This window comes from Neolamprologus brichardi, chromosome 17 (assembly GCF_056152115.1).
Source record: "Neolamprologus brichardi isolate AB-2024 chromosome 17, ASM5615211v1, whole genome shotgun sequence".
In the NCBI taxonomy this organism is placed as follows: Eukaryota; Metazoa; Chordata; class Actinopteri; order Cichliformes; family Cichlidae; genus Neolamprologus; species Neolamprologus brichardi.
The window spans coordinates 10668243-10691969 of NC_142120.1; the positions used below are offsets into that span (position 1 = coordinate 10668243).

Sequence of the window (23727 nt, forward strand, 5' to 3'; positions counted from 1 at the left end):
CCTACATAACAAATATGGAAAATGTACCATTGAGACAATTAACGCAAGCCAGGGAAGAACAAAACTAATTTGGGAGTGTGTAATGGAAGAGAAAGTGAGCGTGCAGCTCCCCCAGGCTCTCCTTTAAAGAAGAATGTGATCATCAGCTTGCCAGGCTAAACAAGAGTAAAAGCGAGAGGAGAGGGTGACCCATCTTCCCATCTAGGAACAGTCTCGCCCTGCCAGAGTGATTAAAAAAACAAACAAACCACCAAAGATTATACGGTCTTAAGGTAAAAGCAAAGTCTGTGATAAGAAGAGCTGCTTTCTGTGTCACATGCTGGTGTTGCTGCAAAGCCTCAGGCCCTCAAGACAAACCCTTTTTTTTTTACCTTTGATGTAGGGAGACTGAGACACTGTTAAGAGGTGTGGAAATTGTTCAGTCCGTGTCAAAAGTTTGCAGCCAGGCCATGCTAAGCTAAAAGAAAACATATTAGTATTGCTACTAAACCTAACTCTAAGAAGGGAGTGCTAGAATGACATCAAGGCCTCGTCAGACTAAGGTGTGTGGAGCCTGGGCTTTTAAAAATGTCCAGTGTTTACAATAAACTCAATGGAAGGAAGCAGCTCAGTTCCCTGACTAGATGTTCCCGGAGGAGGGGCGGTGCAAAGAAATGGAGCTGTGAGCGCCCCCCACTCCCCACCACCACCCACCGTCCTGCCTTCATCAACACCATCATATCAAATCTATGTTTTTGCAAGTTTGCAAAGACGCTGTTGTCACTGGTTTTGCAAAATCAGTGCGTGCAATCTGTCAGCTGACAAAGAGCTGAGGCATCCTGTTGGAAATATTGCAACACAACTAAAAAAAAGTCTCCACGGGATTATTGTGGGGAAGAGACGAAACACTAACTCAAGCGATCGACTTCCTACACTTCAAGTGCCCCAGGGCGTATCAGCGATACCACATGAGATAAACCCGAGACAGTAATGTCAGTAAATGGGCGCTGTGATGTTACAGAAATATTATAGCCACATAGCGTGGATTTGAGAAGGGCTGTCAGCTTCATCTGCCGCCTGCAACACGCCGAGCAGACTGATAATCGCATTTGGAGGTACAATACAAGACGTAGTGTAGTAAGTCTACAGGCTGCACAGCTACAACTGCTTTACTGAACAATAAAAAAAGAGGGGGGGAGGCGGGGGGGCTCACACTGTCGTCGTACCACAATGACAGTCAAGCACGCACGGAGAGCCCCATCACAGCTGACCCAAAACTGCTGCCGCCTCTGCTGCTGCTTCGCTTAAAGGAGACCATCAAATATCAATTATTTAATTATGTTAGTGCCAGTGTTCCTGTTATTTCTCAAATCCAAACAAACACACACACGCAGAGAGACACCACACATGTGGGGTTGACCCAATAAGTGGCCAATATGACTACAACACACACTCACATACACAAATAAACACAGAGATACACAAAGGCCTGTGTTATAAAGCATGCATGTGTGTACATACGCACACACTCAAGAGTGGCAAGGAACTTCCAGTACTCACTGCGGCTGTGTTAACGTCCCTGCCCTCGGTTGTGAAATAAGAAAAGAGAAGAAGGGGGAAAAGGCCAGTCACATACACTCTTCAGTTATTCTGCTGCTGTCAGGGGTTAAAGTGGCGTGTGGTGGCGGACGGTGAAACGAGGTGAAACGCTCTGTCTCGGGCTGTGTTCCCGTTTCCTCTCCGTCTCTTGTCTATCTCCTCTATCTTTCCCTCTTTTCCGTCTTTGCCAGCTCTACCACTGGTGGCTTCCCCACCGCTCTGCTCGGGCGCTCCCGTGACGTCACGACGGTGGAGCGCGCGCCTCCGACACGTACCCCCGCCCCCTCCCCTTTCCACCCCTCCATCCCGCTCTCCCTCCCTCTCCCTCTCCATCGCGTGCACGTCAAACCATCCTCATTAAAAGTCGCAATGACAAAACACCTCATGATTATTATCCATTTATCACGTGGTGATGTGTCACATTTTTTTTAAATCGCTGCTTTTTCATTTAAATATGCCCGAGCATACTATATTTCCCGAATTTGCAGATAAATAGAAATTGGGTTTGATCCTATGAACCTATTGTGGTTTCCTTTAGTTCTGTCATCCATACACTGCTGTGCAAAAGTCTTGAGCCACCCCTCATTTCTATATATTCTGTTTCCAAAGAGCCAGACTTATTTTTTTTATTATTATTTCTTAAAGAGTGGCCTTGAGCAATAGTACTCCAGGCTTCTGAAGGTCAAAGTTTTTCTTTGGACATTGGCTCCATTTTCACTCATTTTTAGTCCAATCCCTTTACCTAATCATAGTCACAGGAATTTTGTTTTCTTTTCCTTTCTTTTTTAGACCTAATAAGGACAGTGGTAAGCATAAAAACATAAAAGCCACCTAACCCAAGGGACGAACCAGTGGTATGTCTACCACTTGTTTAGCTTGCATAAAATTTATTTATTTATTTTTGTGCCAACAAGGCTAGTCCCAAAAAGCTATTACCCCCCAAAAAATTGAGATATCTGGACATGGTGTGCAGCGTGTCCTTAAAAAAATCAAGCAAACTGTGTGGCAGGCAAAAGAAGTTTCAGGCCTAATAAAAATTCTACAGCAGATTTCTCCTTAAGAAATATTAAAAAAGGGAAAAACAAGGAGAAAAGGATGAGGTATGCCAAATTACACAAGAAATGGACTGAAAATTACGGGATGATGAATCCAAACTCAAATTTTTTTGGTTCAAATTGTAATCAACAAATACAGAGGGGGTAAGGAGAGAAGTGCAACAGTGAGTGTCTACAGCAACCTGTAAACGACTTACTATCATGGACTGGGACACTTTTCAGCCAGCGGTGGTGTGGATCTCCCCGGGCTAAAGCTCGTTTAAAAGGATGATGGTGGGAGGGTGAACTGTCAGCTTGCACTTTTGGAAAGACACCATCAGTGATGAAACCTAAACCACATACTGCATCTATTTTGTGATAGATGGTAGAATAGTTCATGCTAGAAGAGTTTGGGTGCTGAGCTGGCCTGCCTGTAGGACACATTTGACATATCATGAAACAAAACATTAAAAAAATACGACAAAGAAGGACTGCTGAGCATTTAGAATCATATATCAGACAACAATGGGACAATGGTGCTCTCCCAACAGTCCAGCAGCTGATCTCTCAGATTTTCCCAGATGTTTAAAGACTGTTGTAAAATAAAGGGGGGATGCTGCATAGTGGTAAACATGTCCCTGTCCAAACCTTTTGGAAATGTGTTTCTCCCAAAAAATATTCCCCCAGTTCATGTTTTCATGATGCTGGTGGAAAGTGCGGTCTAACACGTTAGTCCAGAATCTCATATAAGTGTTGAACTGGAGTGAGATCTGGTGACTGTGAAGGCCGTAGCGCATGAGTCATATCATTATCATCCTCAACAAATCAGCAGTGTTAATTTACACTCACTCTTCTCTCGATGGTCGCAAACCATGCCAACAGAGCCACCAGATCCTGTTGTTGTAGTGGTCAAGGGTTCAGGCTTGTCCTTTAATTTATCTTCTGTCCATATAGAGCGTGAACTTACTTACTCTTAAAAAACAGTAAAGCAAAATTTTATACGTTATTTGTCCGTACAGGTGTTTAATGTGACTTAAAAATAAATGTGGTATGATTAGTTAACTACCTAATACATTGACTCAAGCTGATCACCTGTTCTTTTGTTGACAGAACAAATAGCCCCTCTGACTTGCAAAACACACATGTAACTAATGTTATTAAATGCTGCCCTGTATTGATGTTCTTTTCTACAGATAAAAAAAACATCCCAAAACATAAATAATCTATATTAAGATGAGAAAAAATGCTCGGCCATTAAAAGGACGGCACAAGGATTTATCTGAAGGAAGGCAATACCAGTAAAGTTAACCTTTATCCTATCAGTCACAGAGGATTTATAAAGTAAACCTTTGGCTATGTAATTTTCTTCCTCCACACTAATGGATCTTTATTGATTTTATCAGATGATGGATTTGAGGATGAGTACTATTTTTAACTTGAATCTGAGAAGGCCATTTGGATGAAAACCTTAGTTCCTTTAGATCAGTAATAGCCAGATTCATCATAAAAGTCTACAGTACTTTTATGTTTTAACAAAATTCTCAACAAAAAAATGTAGCTACGTCAGTCTTGCGTTATTCTTTGTTCCATACCATATGACAGTCAGCACATTTGATTTGTAGTAAGATCAATTAGAAATTTATTTCTGTGCTTTTAGTGAATGGGCCTGTCAGCTTTTTAGTGTGATGCTCGTAAGTTATACTTCAGATTTATGGCACTCCTGGAGCTAGCTGCTTGATGAGTAAATGACTGGAATACAGCACGCATACAGTATGTTTGCAGATTTCCCATAAGGTTATTCTCATCTTCTTGCTCTACATTCACTGGCCACTTCGTTAGATGCACCAGTTCAACTGCTTGCTAATTCAAATATCTAATCAGTCAATCACATTGGCAGCAAATCACTGAGGCTTTTAGACAAAGTTCAAACTAAGAATCAGGAAGACAGGTGATTTAAGCGACTTTGAATGTGGCATGGTTGTGGAAGTATTTCACAAACTGTTGATCTACTAGAAATTTTTAAACACAACCATCTTTAGGGTTTTCAGAGATTGGTTCAAAAAGGAGACAATATCAAGAGAGCAGAAGTCATTTAGGTAAAAATGCCTTGTTAATGCTGGAGGTCAAATGACAATGGCCAGATTGCTTCAGGCTAACATTACAAAAAAGGTGTGCAGAAGAGCATCTCCGAATGCTTGAAGAAGATGGGCTAAGGCAACACACTGTTTGCCACTACTGTCAGCTCGGCATCTTGATTTCTGCTCTGACACTCAGATGTTAGGGTCAGAATATGGACCAAAACCTCCGAGTTTCCAGCGCCTTTTTGAATGTATGCCACCAAGAATTAAGTCAGTTCTGCAGGCAAAAGGTGACCAGTCAGTGTATTGCATTATCTGTTTCTCTAATGCACTATTAACACCTGATCCTAAAGAAATATTTCCAACTAGATGCTAAGTAAGTACACATGCACACAGACACACATTTACAGTGTCCCAGTTCCCTCGGCGCCAGTAAGTCAGACAACTAAGGTATAAATAGTCTGCTGGCTAAAGTTCCCCCTGAGAGAGGTGGACCAACACGGTTTTGTAAACTGTGTTTGCAAACTTCAACTGTGAGCATTTTTAAAGTTGTTTTTTTTTAACATTCTCCATGTGTTGGGCATTCATAAACAAGGCATAGGTGAATATAATCTGAAGTTACAGAAAAAAAAAGGTCTAGAAGAAATTTCTAAGAAATACATTTTTAATAGCAGTATAATACAACATAACCCCCCCCCCCCAACAAAAAAAAAAAAACCCAGCTTGTCGTCAGATGATGGTTTTTGGCATTTTGTAAATCCATCTAGTCATTTTCATAAATGCTCCCAGCTGTAAAGGGAGAGGTTATACTTCAGAGAGGTCGTCAGTCCATCAGGAAACCCACACACTCACTGGAAGAACATGTAAACTCTGTACAGAAAACTCAGAACCTTCAGCTCTGCTTCTGGATGCACTGATGATAAGTTGAAAGAAAAGTAAAATTGTTGACTGAATTACACAAGACAGTACAAATGTTGACAGTCAGTGATATCAAAAGCAAAATTGTAGACAATGAGTCCAAAACTAACATGTGCATAAAATATGTATATAAGCATTTTTGACTATAAATGCAGTTAATTTCCCATGATGCCACCCTCCAGGCCCTTTATTTCTAAGGCAGCACATCAGCACAATGGCTAAACCATGGTGCTACCTACTGGATAAATACAGGTAATGCAACCATTTATGCTTATAACTACTTTGTACATGAATCCGTCCTCCTGTATTATGTCATACTACTACGTCTGCTGCTTCTAAATTGTTATGAGGTCTTGGCTGCAGAACATGTTTAGCACTATGTATTCAAAAGCACGTAGCCTCATCCTCAGTAATAACAACTTAATGACACGTGGCACTTTAAGTTGTGAGGTCCACAGTTAAGTTGTGATGGATATTTGGTTGGCAGAATTATTACCTATCCGAAAGATTCCAAAAACAGGATACACCTTGCACCTGTTACTTAAAGGAAAGCCAAGCAGATAATACAGAAGAGCTTTTAATGTTGATGGGTTCTCAGTGAAGGTACATCCTGTGAAGGAGTACATCAGGGTTCTGGTATCCACGTCATAGAACGAGACCTCTCCTTTCTCGTAATCGACAAACACACCAACTGTTTTGGGTGTCTGCCTCACATGCGAGAGAAGAATCTCGGAATCACAGGCAAAATATTGCACATGCCATCCAGTGTACCGTGCGCTTAAAGTCCAGGCTCCATCTTTGGGGGTGGGAGGAAAACCCATGTGCTTGTTCACAGACTCTTTGACCACTCCCAAAGTCCAGACTTTACTCTTGCTGACACAAACCTCATAGTAGAATCTGCCTGAGGAGAATCCTTCAGTCGCAAGGACATAGGGTTGATTTAAAAATGGTCGCTCAAAAACACGAGAGTAAGGCCGTAAACGTATATTAAGTGTTAGTTTTTTGCCACCCTCGTACACTTTGAGTATTGGATGGGCTACATGGGGATCAAAAGTTAGAGTCATCGAATTGCACAGCTGGATCATCATTAGCTTGTCCCGAGGTGGTCTCCACTCCTCTTCAAAATCATATTCTCTTGATATCCCGTCTCCTTCAATAAAATCGTCTCTCATTAGTGGTTCTGCTGTAGCAGCCTGTTCAGCAGCATCACAGCCATCAGACGAATTGAGCTGATGAACAAGCATGCCCACTTCTTTACTGAGTATCTTTTCTATCTGAGCACTGTACTTCTTCACCATCCCCAAATATATCTGCTGACTCATTTTAGAAAGGCTGTCTGTAAAAGGAGGCACACCGTGGGACAGAGGTTTAAATACGTCCTTATTGAATGCAACGTAATGGAGGGACGAGCAGCTGTGCAGGAAATGGAGATGGTCTTCTGTCTGTAAAAACTCTTCCAGTTCAGCTATCCCCCTTCTTAACTCGTCTACTTCTTCTTCCAGCAGAGCTATGTGGGTTTCAGCTTGTGTTTCTACTGCTTTGTGCTTCTCTTGGATTAGCTTAATTAGCTCGTCCTGGTTTTTTAGCAGAGAGGCCACCAGAGCTCCTAAAACCACAGCAATATCTGCTAGCTCTCGTTCTGATTTGTCCTTGTTTTGCTGAGCCGAGCGTTTGGCTTCCTTCACATGACTGGATTTGGTCTTTTCCATTTCTTTCATTCCTGATGTTAAGCTCTCAAGCCGGGCTTTCCCCTCTCTGAAAGCACGTTCGGAGGGGATGGTTACGTGTGTCACGTGGTCGTCTTTCAAGCACATGAAACAAATACACACCTGATCTGTGCAGCAGAAGAGCTCCAACATCTTGTCATGCTTCTGACACACCCTGCCCTTCAGGTTTGATACGGGGTCGATCAGCTTATGCTTCTTTAGGCTTGCAACTCTCTGATGAGGCTCCAGGTCGGCCTGGCAATATGAGGTCAAACACACCAGGCACGTCTTGTGGGCCTTTCGCTTTGGTCCGATACAGACATCACAGGGCACCTCCCCCGGTTTAGCAAGAACCTCTCCATCCTTTACTCTCATGCTGTTGAAACACTCCATCATATCTCTGAACTCTGTGTTGACCTGAAGCTGAGGTCTGCGGCGGAACCTCTTCTTGCAGAGGGGACATTGCGTTACACCACTGCTGTCCCAGTACTCTGTGATACAAGTCTTGCAGTAGTTGTGTCCACATGGAGTAGTGACAGGATCAGTAAATGTGTTAAGGCAGATTGAACAGAGGAACTGTTCCTCACACAGCAAGCTGCTGGCTGAGGCCATGACTAAAAAACAAACGAACAAAGAATGAAGATGACTTAGAATTTCAAATAGACAAAACATTAAATTGTATATAAAAAAGTGTATTTCAAGGTTTTACCCAGTAAAAATTATACATATATATGCCTAGCAACGCTGAGATTAATCTGTTTGATCTATTTAATTCAATTCAATTCAATTTTATTTATATAGCGCCAAATCACAACAAAAGTCGCCTCAAGGTGCTTCATAGATCTAATATTTTACTTTAGTGAAAACATAACTGAAAACAACATTCTGGATATCATATAATTATTTGGGTTTTTTTGTTTCCTTCCTTATTTGTAAGAACAAAATTCAACAGGTCAGCTCTTCTACACTTCAGTAGTAACTTTAAATATTATAGCACCGTCTTATATAAAACCAAAAAATGTAATTAAGACATTTACTGAATTACTACAATATGCTACATACACTCACCAGCCACTTCATTAGGGACACCCGTACAAACTGCTTATTAATGCAAATATCTGATCAGACAATCACATGGAGGAAGCTCAGTGCATTTAAGCATATCAACATGGTCAAGATGAGCTGCTGAAGTTCAAACTGAGCATCGGAATGAAAATTAAAGGTGATTTAAGTGACTTTGAATGTGGTATGGTTGTTTGTACCAGAAGGGTTGGTCGGAGTATTTTACAAACTAAATGGTAAATGGCCTGTATTTGTATAGCGCTTTACTTAGTCCCTAAGGACCCCAAAGCGCTTTACACATTCAGTCATCCACCCGTTCACACACTGGTGATGACAGCTGCCCTGGGGCGCACTGACAGAGGCGAGGCTGCCGGACCCTGGCGCCACCGGGCCCTCTGACCACCACCAGTAGGCAACGGGTGAAGTGTCTTGCCCAAGGACACAACGACCGAGACTGTCCAAGCCGGGGATTGAACCAGCAACTTTCCAATTACAAGGCGAACTTCCAACTCTTGAGCCACGATCGCCAAGATTTTCCTGCACGACCATCTCTAGGGTTTACAGAGAATGGTCTGAAAAAGAGGAAATATCCCGAGGATGTCAGTTTTCTGGGTGATAATTCCTTGTTGATGCTATACAATGGCTACACAGCCAAGGCACTTGGAAGAGCATCTTGAACCCTGTAGCAGATGGGCTACAGCAGCAGAAGACCACACTAGGCGTTACTCCCATTTACAAAGAATGGGAAACTGGGCTGCCATTCACATATGCTCATCAAAATTGAACAACAGAAGATTGGAAGATGTGTCTTGGTGTATACAACATGAAGGCATGGATCCATGCTGCCTTGCATCAAGCTCAGGCTGATGATGGCTTGTCACACTTCGGGCACCTTAATGCCAACTGAGCATCATTTAAACGCCACAGCCTACCTGAGCATTGCTGCTAACCCAGCCCGGTAATGTGTAACTAATGAAGTGACCAGTGCATGTATAAGTGATACTTCAGGTATTATCAGATTGTAAATGTGGTTTGTTTTGTTTTGATATTTCATTTGAGAATTATCTCTGCTTGAAACAGGTTATTCATGGAAGAAAAAAGAGCTTGATGTGTAAGACATAAATAGAAATAGGGTCACAACCAGTAAACAAAGATGTTGGAAGTTGTAAGATATGCTTATATGCACATTCATTATTTCTCCACTGAAACTTTAAGAACAAAATCAAAGCAAGTAGCAACCTATTCTAGTCTATGCTGGTAAAATACGGAACTAACTTATCCCATGGTGGAGATCCGGAAAGTCAAAGTTACATGTTATTAAAAGACAAACAGTTTTTAAAAAAATAAGTTTGCTGCTCTTTGCCTATCCTACTAGCTTTAGCAAAGTTTTCTGCTTGTTACTTACTGCACACACACACATTTATAAAGCACAACCACAAAACCCTGAGATTTGTAGAAGTTGACTGACTTTGCGGATTAGCGTTTGGCACATCGCTAACACGAGGCTGTGTACGTCGAAAAGACGACGTTGTGTGGACGTTTGTTCACAACCATGACCTAACTATACTAGTTGCCAAAAAAAAAGAAGACGAGCATAAAATAAATCTATATTTCTAACTTCATCAGAGACCGTCTAAGAGCTCAGCTCTACGCGGAAACAACGTCAAAGTCCGGGGATGGGTTCACATTTCTGCCGTCGTACCTCGCCCAGTTGTGACTGTATCACGTCGGCGTTTCAACTATCTTTGCGGAGTGTTTTAAAATAAATTACACAAGATAAAAAAAAATGTCAAAGCTTACCTGCCCAAATGTAGCGTTGAGGTTTAAAACAAAATGCAGCTTTTTCACATTAGGCGTGTAGTTTCATTTCCCATTTCATCATCCATCAGTTAATGCGCAGTCTCCGAAGGAAATTTTTTTTGTTTTTTTTAAGAAAATTGTTTATTTATTTATTTTTGCATAACAACCCCTAATTTCTTTATATTTTACTTCTAAAGAGTAAAATACGAGTAACTTAAGCATAAAAAAGAAACCGAACTTCAGGGATAAACCAGTGCTGTGCCTACACATCCCTGGATTTAGTCTATTCGAGTATAGACAGGATGGGTGAAGTCATGCAGACAGATAAATCACAGGATGATTTTGGTTTAAAAAAAAAAAACATTTTAAAGCACGACTACATTTACATTGTAACTAATAGCATCAAAAATGATATGCAGAAGGGGAATATTTCAGCACCTGCCAAAGTTGCCAGAGCCAAGTTGACCACCTTCATGTGCTTTATTTGGCAAAGATTTTATGCCGGATGCCTAGCACGGGTACAGTCAAATGAAAGAGGCATTCTTGTTGAACTGACCAACATAATTGTTTATAAGATGGTGTCACTGCAGATTCACACTTGAACTGACTAAAACAGTGATACAGCAAAAAAATCCTGTAGAAAATCACAAACTGAAATGATCAGACACTGCACACACTGTGCAAACTGTCAGCCTGACTGATCATCAAGTATTTTGAGATTGGTTGTTAATCTATAGGCTACAGACTTATGGTGTCAAAAACTAATTTCAGTTTTTTTTATTTATCCTAAAAAAGTAAAGAGTATCGTTGACAGTTCTACTGGCTGCTCTCTTACCTCGATGAGGAGCACTGCCCTCAAGCAACTTGAGCCTTGCTTCTGTCACATTTACCATATTTCTGTTCTCCACGACATCATTGGATGCCTTTGCACAGTGCAAAGGTGCCCCCAAAGTTTTGCAATTCAGATATCAGATACTTTAGAAAGCAGTTTTAGATAGCAATTGTCATTTTTCACCATCAGGGGTGACTTTGAGGCATTTTGCCTTATTACTCCTACAACATTTTCTATCATTTGAGTTGCTGGCACCATTGTGCTTTTTCCTGAGATGACACCTTTTTACACCATTAATCAGGCTTACATGCAAGTTGACTCCATTAGTGTGGAGAGTCCTTACAAGGAGATAATAATGATCCAATAGCGCCTCTGACTTCACCTGAATCTGGGCCATTTCAAAATCAGTCCATATTCTCCCTTTCAATTTTCTTTTGATAGCCAGTAAATTAAACAGCCTCCTCTGGGAGTGAACCATCTTACTGTTGTTCTTCTTTTTGTGTACTGTACACCCATTTCCACCACCTCCCTGTCTCACTGTCTCACTGTCTCATCTCATCTTCTGTCCATTACCAGCTCGGCTGAGCTGCAGCCAACTTCTGGAGAGTCTTGCAAATAATTTAATTTCTGGGGAATGATAGATGAGTTTAAAACCCTGTGGTCAACCTACCAAAGCAATGGACAATGCACAAAAGAGGTGAAGAAGTGAGAGCAACTAGGGTGGAGTGGATGGTGATGACTGTTGGGGTGATTTGTGACAGAAGGATAGCAGCAAGGGTGAAAGGTAACTATTGTTTGGAGACAATGGGATTTACAAAAAGACAGGAGGAGGAGCTGGAGGTAGCAGAGTAGAAGATATATGGCCACTTTGGGAGTGATCAGCGTTGACAAAATTAGACATGAGTATATCAGAGGGACAGCTCAAGTTGAGCGGTGTGGACAAAAGTTAGAGATGGTTTGGAAATGTGCAGAGGAGATATCTTTGCTATATTAGGCAAAGGATCTTTAACATGGAGCTGCCAGGCAGGAGAAAAAGGAATACCATAGAGAAAATTCATAGATGTGGTGAAAGGGATGCAAAAAGCTGATAGAGAGAGGAGTGTGCAAGGCATAGGGTAATATGGAAGCAGATGATCTGCTCCTAAAGGGAAGAACTGAAACAAGAAGAATAAGGGCAAGAAGAAGATAGCTTCCGGTCACCTTTTCCTGTAAAAAGTTACTAAAACCAAGAAACACCTGCCTTTATTGCAGTGCTAGTATTGCACACATAAAATCAGACTTTATTATCTTCTTAAGAAAGCTCCATAAACCTGTTTTACATATCTGATAACATCTGGAAATATATTCCCTTGTCCATTTCCCCTGTCTGGTCACTAGCTGGCCCCATTAGATGAAGGCAGTGTGGAAAAAAGAGCCCAAACAGTAAATTAGAGCTTTTATTGCATTCAAATAAAGTGTGGTCCTTAGTTTAAGTCACTGAGAGGGAAATTGTTTTCCCATATTTTGATTTCACTGTTTAGAAACATGACAAAGAAGAATGAGTCTTGTGTGTTCTGCTAGAGTTAGAGCTCAACAAACTGGGGACTATACATGTTACATGTAAGGAATGCATACAAATCTGTTAAAATGGATGTGTGCGCAGTCAGTTACCCATGAAATGCCCAAAACCTGCATGAAAAACTCTCTGGTATGAACAAATGTACATTTTAAGCTGTTGCAAGCATGCTTTTATGGTGACGCAACTCTAAAAGTGCAATAGTTTACACATGTGCATGTGTATATCAGTGAATGCGCATCATAAGCCACGGGAAGTATCCAGTGCTCTTCATGGCAAAGGTACTGATGAACATATTGATGCCTGAGGTGATGAAGACTATAATGGTGGTTATGTTGTTCAGGTAGTCCAGACGCTTTTGTAGAGTGGAATTGTTCAGGTTCCGACGGCCTGTGTCGCACACACGCACACAAACACAATGGAGAAAAACAGGCATGAGACCAGATGATGACACATTTCTTTTGACCAAAATGCCTTATATATATTTTTAGAATAGTATAGATGCAGGCCCAAAATAACAATGTTCAGTAAAAATACAATAAGCCAAGTATAGCTTTCTTTTTAATCACTCGTTTTATTTAGCTTTTTATTCACAAAGATATTTATCCATTTCATTTATTTTTCTATTTTTACTGATGTCAAAGATGTTTTAAAATAAGATGTATATTTAAAAATCAAAACAAGCTTTACACTTTTACCGATTAGGCACATAAAAGAAGGGAAGAATACATGTAAAATGCACAGAAAAAGTAGAGACATCTACCATAAAAAAGTACAATATTTGCACAAGCATGTCATTGGAGCAAATAAAACCATGCATGTTTAAATGACAGCTGGTTAAAGTTAAAATATTTTAGTTCGATTACAGTGTGAGAAATTTGACAAGTGTCTGAATAGGAATTAAGATGCAATGTTTGGACACATGGGATTGTTTTCCAACTTTGTCTTAGGCCAATGTGTCATGCTACTGCACAGATGAAATACTGCTGCAAAGCATGTTGGTGGGTCTGCGCATGACTTGGATATATTTTCATAGTTTTGTGTGTCTCAAAAGTGGAGTCGAGCCAACAGCCAGCGGAAGAATCCGGTCCTCTTGGAGCCGAAGAAGCTGATGAAGAAGTTAATCACTGTGGTGGCGAAGATGATGCCTGTAGCAACGTTGTTCAGGTAGTCGAGTCGTTTCTGATTGGACACCACGTTAAGGTCCCTGCGGGCTGCAACATGCACACACATGCACACAGACAGACACACAAACGCACAATTTCAAACATTTCAAACACAACCACCACTCTCACAGTTAACCCACACGTGCAAACGTTCAGTAATCCAAACAACAGCAATATTGTTGGCTCATCCATCCTCTTTGTAGTCTATGTGAGTTTGACTGGTTCAGATTTCACTGTAAAACATAAAAACTGAACAGGATTAAACCAAAGTTTGGATTGATGAGCAAGCTCTGTGTTGTGCCCATTGGAGAAACTGGCACTGTGACGCTAGCTCAAAAAGTACACCAGTCCTGTAAGACTTCCTTGTTAAAATGCCCAATGTACATCCTGGTAACATAAATAACGTTTGGGCTCTACTGAGGTTTTGCAGTGACATAACAGCAAACCATGTGATGTCATTTGTTTCCATTTTGAAAGTGTGACAAGGTAGGGTCGAATGAATAAGCTCTCAGTCACATAGTCTTAGAGAGCAGTCCGTGACTATCAGGAAATTATCGATCACAGGAAAAATGTAAAAAAAAAAAAAAAGAAGACAGAACCAGCTAGCTAGCCAAACTTGCTCGCATTGGCTAGCATTTTAGTGCTCCACTTTCTCAACTTATTTTTGTCTAACAAATAAGTCACTTAGATTTTTTACGCCCACCTTTTATATATAGTCTGTGCAAGCAGCTTATTTTAATATATATACCATAAATCTGTGTGTTTTATAATGGTAAACAGCAAAGGATAGAGCTCAAAGACTGCGCAGGAGGGAAAAGTTAGCCCTGCTCCTTTGAAGAGAAGCTGCTCAGTGCTAGCAAGAAAGCTAATGAGTATATTTAAAAATCAACTGAACTTTACTGACATGACTGAGAGCTTGCTCCCACTTAGCTCTAAGACTGAATGTTGAAGCAATCTTTGGCTGTAAAGTGTGTATACCTTTTAAAAACATTCATTCATCCACAGCTACTGAACAAACAGCTATTATGCTACAGTAATAGCTGTTTGTTCAGTGGCTGTGGATGAATGAATGTTAAAGGGGACTACTTTGTGGCCAAATTTGGTGTGTGCAAAGTTCAACATTTCATCAGCAACATTAATCAAATGTTTAGATTTATGTACATACATTTGTCTGCTTAATCTGTCTCATAGAATAAAGCGCTGAAATAGCCATCGCAGAAAGCAGCTGCGCTGTGTCCCAAAGGCCGATTTAATAATGTTGATAATGAAAGTGAGGCAGATGATGCCGGTAATTAGATTGTTCAAGAAGTTCAAGCACCGCTGACAAGAAGGGAGGCGGGTCAGCTCCAATCGAGCTGCACTCACACATACACACAAATGGAAAATGCATACATACATTGCACACACACAGATAACCAGAACACAACCATGCAGACAGAAAAAACAGAGACAGACACACACATCTAGTTGGTCCACTGGCCCAATCCATCCATACTGAATTAAACAATACAATAGTAATATAGTTGATTAGTTAGTGAGTTGGACAATATGTTACAATGGTATGTGTTATGATTGTGTGCTTGTGTGACCACAACATAGTTATGTGGGTCAGAATCTGTTCTTACTTTCTAAACAGATGTACATACTAGAACCATTGCCTACGTTACGCAGTCAGAAATGCATCCTGGCAAAGAGGCCAGTGCGTTCCATCCCGAAGACAGTGATGAAGATGTTGGTGACAAAGACGAGGAAGATGGTGATGGTTAGGGTGTTGTTCAGGCTGTCCAGGCGCTTCTGGTTGGCTTCTTCATTGAGGTCTCGCCGGGCTGCAATGCACATATACAAACACATACCAAAAATAGCAACAAAACGAGAGCATAAAGTGCAGGGAACCATCATGTTTCTGTAGTTCTTGCATATGAAATGCATTAGATGGCTTATGGATTTTATACCTAAAGCCACTACCTTTAAACCTGCACTAGCTGTATTTGACTACAAACAAGTGTCAGTGAATTAGTGTGTTAATATGATGTGTTAAAAACATGGAAGATGGATTTCTGAGTCAGAAGATGTCCAGCCTAAATCTATAATGCCTACCGATTATGATGATCAGGATTCCAGCCACTATCTGAAGAGCCAGGGAAAAGGAAATGAGCGTCAGAACAGCGGCGTAATACCTAGGAACGAAAAGGAAATGCAATGCAAAGAAAAGGATAGTGAATAGATAATATTTTTGGCAAACATAAATGCGATCATGGAGAAACAGCTCACAGGTAAACAGTTACGGTTTTGCCTTCTTCATATGTACATATATTGTACCTGTAGCCTGCACCCTGTTCAATGACTGTCTTCATGTGTGTAATGTTAGCCAGGAACAAGGCGATGTCCAGCATGCCCTCAGCTGCTGTTTTCTTAGTAGCATACAGGTTCATGTTCAGGCTGGAGGCTGAACCACCCTGCAATAGAGAGACACAGATTTCAAGTGGGTTATCTTACAATTTGTATCCACACACTTCTTTTCAAGTAAGTAGAAGTATAAGAGTGTAAGATACTGATGGCAAAATGCAGTCCCAAATATTCAGTCATTTGGTTACTAAATACCTAGCCATGCTTTTTACAAACTACATTTAAACTCATTCCATCCATTATAATGCAGCAGGGATCTTACCTTGTAATACAAAAAGCATTCAGATAACTGTTGTCATGAATTGGTGCTATTTAAACAACACTGAATTGGATTCCTTAAAATAATCTTTTTTTTTTTAAAGTTATGCTGATATTCTGCTTGATATGATCAATTATCAGAAATTATTAAAAATATAACTCAGTAGCGTTCAAACACTCATCTCACCCCCAAACAATTAATTATCAAATATAAAGAGCTAAGACAAATACTGTACTGAACATAATTTTCTTTAACAAGGAACTGGCCACAAGAGGGCAGCACAGACCAAGGATACGGTTACAGAATAATCTATTATATTATTTATCATATTCAATATTTGCAACCAAAGGAAAACCAGAGATATGATGAGTGGGAAAGTCGGTATATTGAGTTCATCTGATACTCCTCTATGCAATCTATTAACAGACAAATTAACTGTTTGAGAACTGCAAGAGAAGAAGTGCATTAGGCAGTTTGTGGCTCATGTTTCAGAAATTGAAATTGTGTGCATGTGTGTTGATGTACGGTTTTCTGTGCCTCTGTGTTACTGCAAATCTTCTTATCTGCCCAGGACAATGATTTGGTAGCGCAGCAGGAGATGAATTTGACTAGAAAAGAAAGAATCGGCCTGGTTTCATGGTTTTGGCAATTTGGCAATAAAAACGGTGTGTGTGTGTGTCTGTGTGTGTGTCTGTGTTTACTTGAATAATTATTGTTATGAGGACCTATTTGAGATTTTAAACCATTGAGGCAAGGACAGATTGAGTGGTCTTTACTTTCCTTTAAAGGACTATTCAGAGGTTTGGATTTGGCTTTAAGGTTCAGGTTTTAATTATACTATTACACTATTTGGAGAGGGACGAATGTGCATTACCATCTTTATAAAGGTAGCAATAGTGAGCATGTGCAGCGAGAAGAGACGAGAAGAAATGAAAGCATGAGGCATCATTACGTTACTGTATGACTCACAGCACATATAAAGGGCTAAAATTTTCTAGATCTAATTGTCCTGCTATAGAACACAGAGTGCAGATGCACATATTGGATTACATAAGTCTATATACTAAAGTGCTCTGTTCGCAAATGGATGGCTGTGTGTATGCATGTGTACCATAAATCTGTTTTTCTTCAGCCTGCATAGAAAGAGAAATGCACTTAGGGAAGACATAGATCACATAAATGAAGTCAGTCATATTCACACTAAGGGCACATTGCACCTCATGACCTCACTGTGCTTTAATGTGCTTTGCTGCTCCAAAATAAACAGCGCTGACATTGTACATGTGCAGCAATTGTTAACACTTCAGCTCCTCTGTTTGCGCCATGTCTGTTTTTATAATCACCAACCAATTGCGACTGATATTGATTTCAACTTTTAAGCCATGTATATTCCATATACATGTGCATTAAGAAGGGTTATAGCAAGTATCTGACTTTATAGACAGACTCACAAGGCCTTTCATTAGGTTTAAATGGCCTTTAATGCAACCAGCAAGTTACATGGTAGTGACTTACAGAAAGGCAACAGTAACTCAAATAACCACTCGTTACAACCAAGGTATGCGGAAGAGCATCTCTGAACACTCACACCATGTTGAACCTTGAAACAGACAGTAGACAAGACCGCCTAAACCAAGACCAAGACAATACCAAGACCAGAGGGTATCGAGACCAAGACAAAGTCAAGACGAGACGAAGACTGAGACAGAGACTTAAAAGTCTTTAAACTGCAGCCAGATGCTGCTTTGTTTACAGGTGTCAGGCATATTTATGTGTTTTTGCGATGCACTCGCACAGCCCTCCTCACCGCTGTCTACTGAGTCACTCACTTACTGAGAGGACAGACGCACGCTCCACTTGACTGTCGCGTCTCTCACCCTCTCTGTTTTTCACATAATGATATTATCCTATATCCTCGCATGTAATTGGCCACAATATGGAAGGATTGGAGCATAGCTGAGCCACTGTGTGAGAGCTGAGCAACGAAAGGAAATGAAGTGAGGAGCCGGCTTTTGCTCAATGGGAGTCGACTCCTCTGATTCACTGCAAAGCACTCTCTAAGCACGGCTCTTAGAGCTGATGCTTTTGCGCATGACACATTATCGAACGTTACGTTGTGTGTCATGGATACTGTTGACTCCAAATCTCCCGACCACTATGTCGCTCTGAGACAGCAAGACCGAGACAGCGAGACCAAGACAAGACCAAGACCACGTAAAAGTGGTCTCGAGACAGAGACCAACTCTATCAGATAGGCTACAGCAGCAGAAGACCACACAGAGTGAACTAAAAAAAAGGAAGCCGAGGCTACAGTGTGCAAGGACAATCCACCAAAACTGGGACAGCAGAAGATTTGAAAAATATTAAGTGGTTGGATGAGTGTCAGTTTCTGCTGATGTAAACAACATGCAAGCGCTGCTTGATCCTGGCTTGTATCATGTATGCTACCTGTAGTAGCAGCTGTGTGATAACATCACGTTAATATGGACCAAAACCTCTGAGCAATGTGTTGAACGAATGCTTTTAGGAAGCAGTTAGTCTTCAATGTGATGATCTTTTGTTGGTTTTATATATATAAACCATCTTCATCAGGCTCATCTCCTCCTCTCAGGATGATATTACTATTATAATCTATCACAGGCAAAAACTGTTGCACAGATCATGGTAAAGCATGACATGGCCACTGTCGAGCCACAAACCCAGTGCTATGCAATAATAAACACTGTGGTTTTGACACCCTCTAGTGGAAGTTATCTGTTATTGAATAAATGTGGCGTGTTTTGTTGCCATGCCACAAAATACATAATAAATCATGTGGAAATCATAACAAAAGCAAAATCTGTTCCTATTTTTATAAGTAATGGCAGAATTTAGGCTCGGGGGGGGGGGGGGGGGGGGGGGGGGTATGTCCTGCAGCATTGGACTTCAACCCAAGCGAAAGCTGTTAATAGCCTGTCCTTTTTAAAACATAATTCCATAAACGTAACCACTTGTTTATTATCTTAAACCCGACAATGAATCTGAACAAAGCAATCTTCTGAACTGAAAAGCTCTGCAAAAGCCAGCACACCCACACCACACAGGCCTTTGCCAGATGTGCTGCCGTGCAAAAGTAAGCAGGGCTCACATTGCTTACTCTCTCTTTCAACACACCTTTAAAATAAGTGAAGCTGGTTTCAGATTTGTCCGCTTTTGATGAGGTGGTCAGAACACAGAAATGTTTGGATGATCGTAAAAGCCTGGCAGCAGTCGCTATCACGCTGTTTTGCCAGTTTGCTGGCTCCGTGAACATATGGAAACGCTCCAGAAGTTGTAGAGTAGGTGCACTCTGAAGGATGTAAACACAGCGTTCTTAAAGGTCACATGTTTAGGTGTCTTCCTTGCATTCTGACCACAGCTGCTGCTAGCGTAGCCATTGTGTTTACATCCTCTTCCTTTCCTTTCACTCCACAAGTTCTGGCCGTGTTCCTTCTGCATGGAGACGGCGATTTGCAAGGTGCGCTTTGACAGCAAATAGCTTTCACTGATCATATGAGGTCTGTGGCTTCTCATAACTGTGCTGCTGCAGTTTCTCGAGCAAGCTGTTGATGCTGACATTTCGGTTCAAGCGCCGCAAACCAAAACAAACTGTCCTTTCACCAATGAGGAAAAAGTAGCTCTGTTTTTACTCGGTATTTTTGAATATACTTTATATTGCACTTTATCCAGATGTTTACCAATCCCAGGATATAAAGTCTTGAAATGTTTCTGTGGTTGGCAGTTTATCTGTCATAATGTTGTGATTTTCATCAAAATAGTGCCTGTGGTGTACTTTAGTGCTCAAAGCTTGATTTCATCCTCTGGTACATTTTCATCCAGACTGCGTAGATCTCCGAGAAACTACTCGGCAATTCCCAGAACTGTAAGACTGTCAAAACACCATGAGCACATGTACCACAGCTTTACTTTGTTTAAGTGTGTGTGTAAGAGAGAGAGGGAGAGAGAGAGAAACTTGGTAAGAGATAGGAGAGAGAGCACAGAAAGAGAGAGAAGCACAGGGTGGGTAGTGAGGAAGTGAGAAAAAATATGCAGCATTGGAAAGAGCGAGATGGGAAAAAAATATGCCTGTACACTGGCATTTTTCCATTTTTTTCTTCTTTGGGGACTCGTGGTCGCACTTTATCAACATCAGCCTTGGGAGTGCTGCCAAAACACACACACCCACACACACACAAACACACACACACACACCACAACCAAAACATTGGAGTGGCATATACAGATTTACTTACCATGTGTGTTCATTTAGTGTAATGTTTCTCTAAATGTACTGACTGCACTTTTATCATTCTTAATCTGCATTTATCTTTATTTATTAACACTGAATGATAGACAGTTCTTTTAACTTTTGTTTCACACACGGAGAGAAGTCCTTATTTGCAGCAGGGTTTAGGAGAAGCAGTTCGATGAGGTTAGGACAGTAGGCTGTAAAGCTGATCTGAGACAAGCTTCATCATGAAGAACCAAGATTTTAATACTACTAAAACACCATTACACCGCCACTACCAGCTTGAACTGTTGATACTAGGCAGGATCAAGCTTGTATTTTGGTTACACTAACAGAAACTGAGGCTCATCAGAGGAGTCCATTTATTCCAGTCTTCTGTTGTCCAGTTTGGGTGGTTTGTCTATACCAATGGTGTCCAAACCAAGGCCTCGAGAGTCCTGCAGGTTTTAGATGTGTCCTTGATCCATCACAGCTGATTTAAATGGCTGCATGACCGCCTCAACATGTCTTGAAGTTCTCCAGAGGCCTGGTAAGGAACTAATCATTTGATTTAGGTGTGTAGACCCAGGGTGATATCTAAAACCTGCAGGACACCGGCCCTTGAGGCCTGGAGTTGGCCAAGCCTGGTCTATGCGAATTGTAGCCTTGGTTCCTGTTAGCTGACAAGAATGTTACTCAGTGTGGACTTCTGCTGCTGCCCATCTGCTTCAAGTTTCAACATGGTGTGTGCTCAAAACTGCTCTTCTGCATACTTTGGTTGTAGTGAGTGGCTATTTGAATTACTATTGAATATCCCAGCAGATCAGCAGTGTTTGAAAGAAGGTCCTGAGTTCGACTCCACTGCTGGCACCTTTCTGTTAGCGGGGCTGTGTTAATTGGTAATTCCAAATTGCTCATAAGTGTAAATGTGAATGGTTGTCTGTGTACCTGCCTCTCACCCTAAGGTAGCTCCAGCCCCCTCCCATTGCCCTAATAAGGATAAGTGTAATAAAATGGATGGTGAAAACACCTTTCTTCTCCGTTGTCTATGCTCAGTTTTAATTCAGCAAGTTGTCTTGATTATGTCTCCAAGCCTAAATGCACTGATTTGCTGTCATGTGATTGCTTGATTAGATATTTCCCTACCTAATAATGTGGCCAAGTAAAAACTTGGCATGATGATACAGAAGAAGAAGTTTACCAGAGTTACTACAATAAAAATATTCAAGTTATTCCATCAAACATTTCCTATGACATTTTAATGAAAAACAAAATTTTGGCTGTTTTGTGGATCTCGAAGAATATTCTTGTATTCATTGTGAGCCATAAATAACAATTTCACTAGCTGGGCCCACGTCCTCATTTTAGGTTTGACAGCATTTTAGTAGGTAAAGGTGAATGCTTGGACATGAATTGAGCTGCGGTTTGGGAAAGGCCTCGAAGGGGACTGGCAACGGCTCCCGGGCCTGGCAGATCCCCGTGTACTAAATAGAAGTGAAGAAGTTAAAGAATTGAAAAGGGGAGGGAGGGTGGGGTACGTAAACAAGAATGAACAGCTTGCAGAATTAGTGGAACCTATACAGATAAGAACCGGAAGGAGCGTGGTTAGACAGAGGCGTGATCCTGCTCCAGAAATTCTGATACATAATGTCCAAAAGATGCAAAGTTACCATAATTTAGTATGTTTACTATGAAATAGTGTAGAGTAAAATAATATTCTTATATAAGTTAATGGTTCCCTATCATGACACTACGGTGGGAAGAAAATTTACATTTCTGCACACAGAAGATCTATTTCCTCTTGTGGTTTTGAAAATTGGATTTATATAGTAAACTTTTCCCAGAACCACAGAGCCCCTGTAAAACTCATTCCCCCCCCATCACTGAACCTTAACCATAGGCACTGTGCCATATCACATAGTGTACACAATCCACACCCAAACACACAAACCCTTTATAAGACAAATAATGCATACTTGCCTTGTGCATATACTATGAGGCACATACAAAAATATGTTGCCCCACGTGTATTGGCAAGCACATTTGTTCCAATAATACACGCAAAAACATGCTTACAAAACTGTACATCTTTACACTGCTAAATGCACACGCACATACACACCAAACCACATGGGAGGCCCCCCATGGAAGTGCTCCACCCCTGTACTCTTATTGGTCACTGTAAGGGCCAATGAAAAGGGAAACCCAACTAGGAGTGGACCTCCGGTGTACCTTTACTATCTTAATTTTACTGAGTATCTGACTCAGTGTAAATGTACTTGCTTGACTTTCTTGTTCTTCTTTCTTCCAAGGCTCTCAATGCCTAAAGGCAACATCTTTCTGTTTATTTTAACTGCCATTTAGGGTGAGGGAGTTGGAAGAAAGGAGAAAAGTACCTGAAAAGAAACAGACAGAAAGAGAAATAGTCATCAAAAAGGGAGACAGAAAGGCAGTAAGATAAGATGTGTTTCCTTTCACTGGCTGAGTGGCAGCAGAGTATTGTCTCTAGTTAAGACTTACCTAGATTAGGTTGTATCCCACCCTGAAATAAAGCATGAGATTGGAAGAAGATGTGTCATGTCAAACTTATAGTTTTCTTCAAAGAATTTCCAAAACACAGTCACAGGTTGTTGATCTCTGATCAGACCTATTACCTGCATAAAGTCATGAGACCTATGATAGTCTAAGAAAATGCTCACATGCAAGAATTCGGAAGAAACAATATGCACCTTTGTGATGTGAAGGAAAAAGCTAGTGTGTGCACATTACCTGTTATGAGTAATGTCCGACAATGTTGTTGACCATCTTTCCTCCGTGTTCTTCATGACAACTGAATTTTTTAGCATGGCTCACCCATTTGATGGAAGATTTGTAAGACTCTATAGTTATTAGGTTATTCGGGGCATGAGTGTAACAAGTTGGACCCCCTTTTCCAGCTAAAAGTGACTCATTTTATACTTTTTTTTATTGCTAGTCCAAATTTGCATCACCGTCGATATGCTATTTCACTTTAGAAAAATCACACGGCACACCACCAAACAAAAATGCCACAAAAAGCATATTGATCATTGTTAAGGACCGGATACC

At 40.9% G+C, this 23727-nt stretch overlaps 3 protein-coding genes across 20 annotated transcripts in view; all 3 read right to left on the reverse strand.

Annotated features, from left to right (window-relative positions):
* LOC102799062 (ELKS/Rab6-interacting/CAST family member 1-like) overlaps nucleotides 1-1812 on the reverse strand; it is a 142647-nt gene extending 140835 nt beyond the window's left edge. For all 10 annotated transcript variants that reach the window (XR_015716656.1, XR_015716655.1, XR_015716654.1 and 7 more), the window contains exon 1: nucleotides 1540-1812. The gene's annotated coding sequence lies outside the window, so the exon portion shown is untranslated. The remainder of the gene's footprint in view (nucleotides 1-1539) is intronic.
* Nucleotides 1813-5408: 3596 nt separating this feature from the next.
* On the reverse strand, nucleotides 5409-10271 carry LOC102799353 (E3 ubiquitin-protein ligase TRIM39-like). The gene is made up of 2 exons (XM_006780675.3): nucleotides 10177-10271; nucleotides 5409-7928 (listed from the first exon to the last, which is right to left on the reverse strand). Exon 2 carries the CDS (start codon nucleotides 7924-7926, stop codon nucleotides 6067-6069), a length of 1860 nt encoding a protein of 619 aa, XP_006780738.2. The 5' UTR covers nucleotides 7927-7928; nucleotides 10177-10271; the 3' UTR covers nucleotides 5409-6066.
* Nucleotides 10272-12442: 2171 nt separating this feature from the next.
* The window catches only part of LOC102800025 (ninjurin-2-like), a 38199-nt gene continuing 26914 nt past the window's right edge, over nucleotides 12443-23727 (reverse strand). The window contains exons 2-5 of one of the 9 annotated variants that reach the window (XM_035908457.2): nucleotides 16049-16185; nucleotides 15827-15906; nucleotides 15392-15555; nucleotides 12443-12953 (exon numbers count right to left, since the gene is read on the reverse strand). In XM_035908457.2, coding sequence (XP_035764350.1) covers nucleotides 15401-15555; nucleotides 15827-15906; nucleotides 16049-16185 — 372 coding nt within the window. In that variant the 3' untranslated portion in view covers nucleotides 12443-12953; nucleotides 15392-15400. Of the gene's footprint in view, nucleotides 12954-13058; nucleotides 13778-14812; nucleotides 15085-15354; nucleotides 15556-15826; nucleotides 15907-16048; nucleotides 16186-23727 lie in introns of those variants that run through there. The other 8 variants (XM_035908475.2, XM_006780682.3, XM_006780679.3 and 5 more) reach the window with 8 other exon arrangements.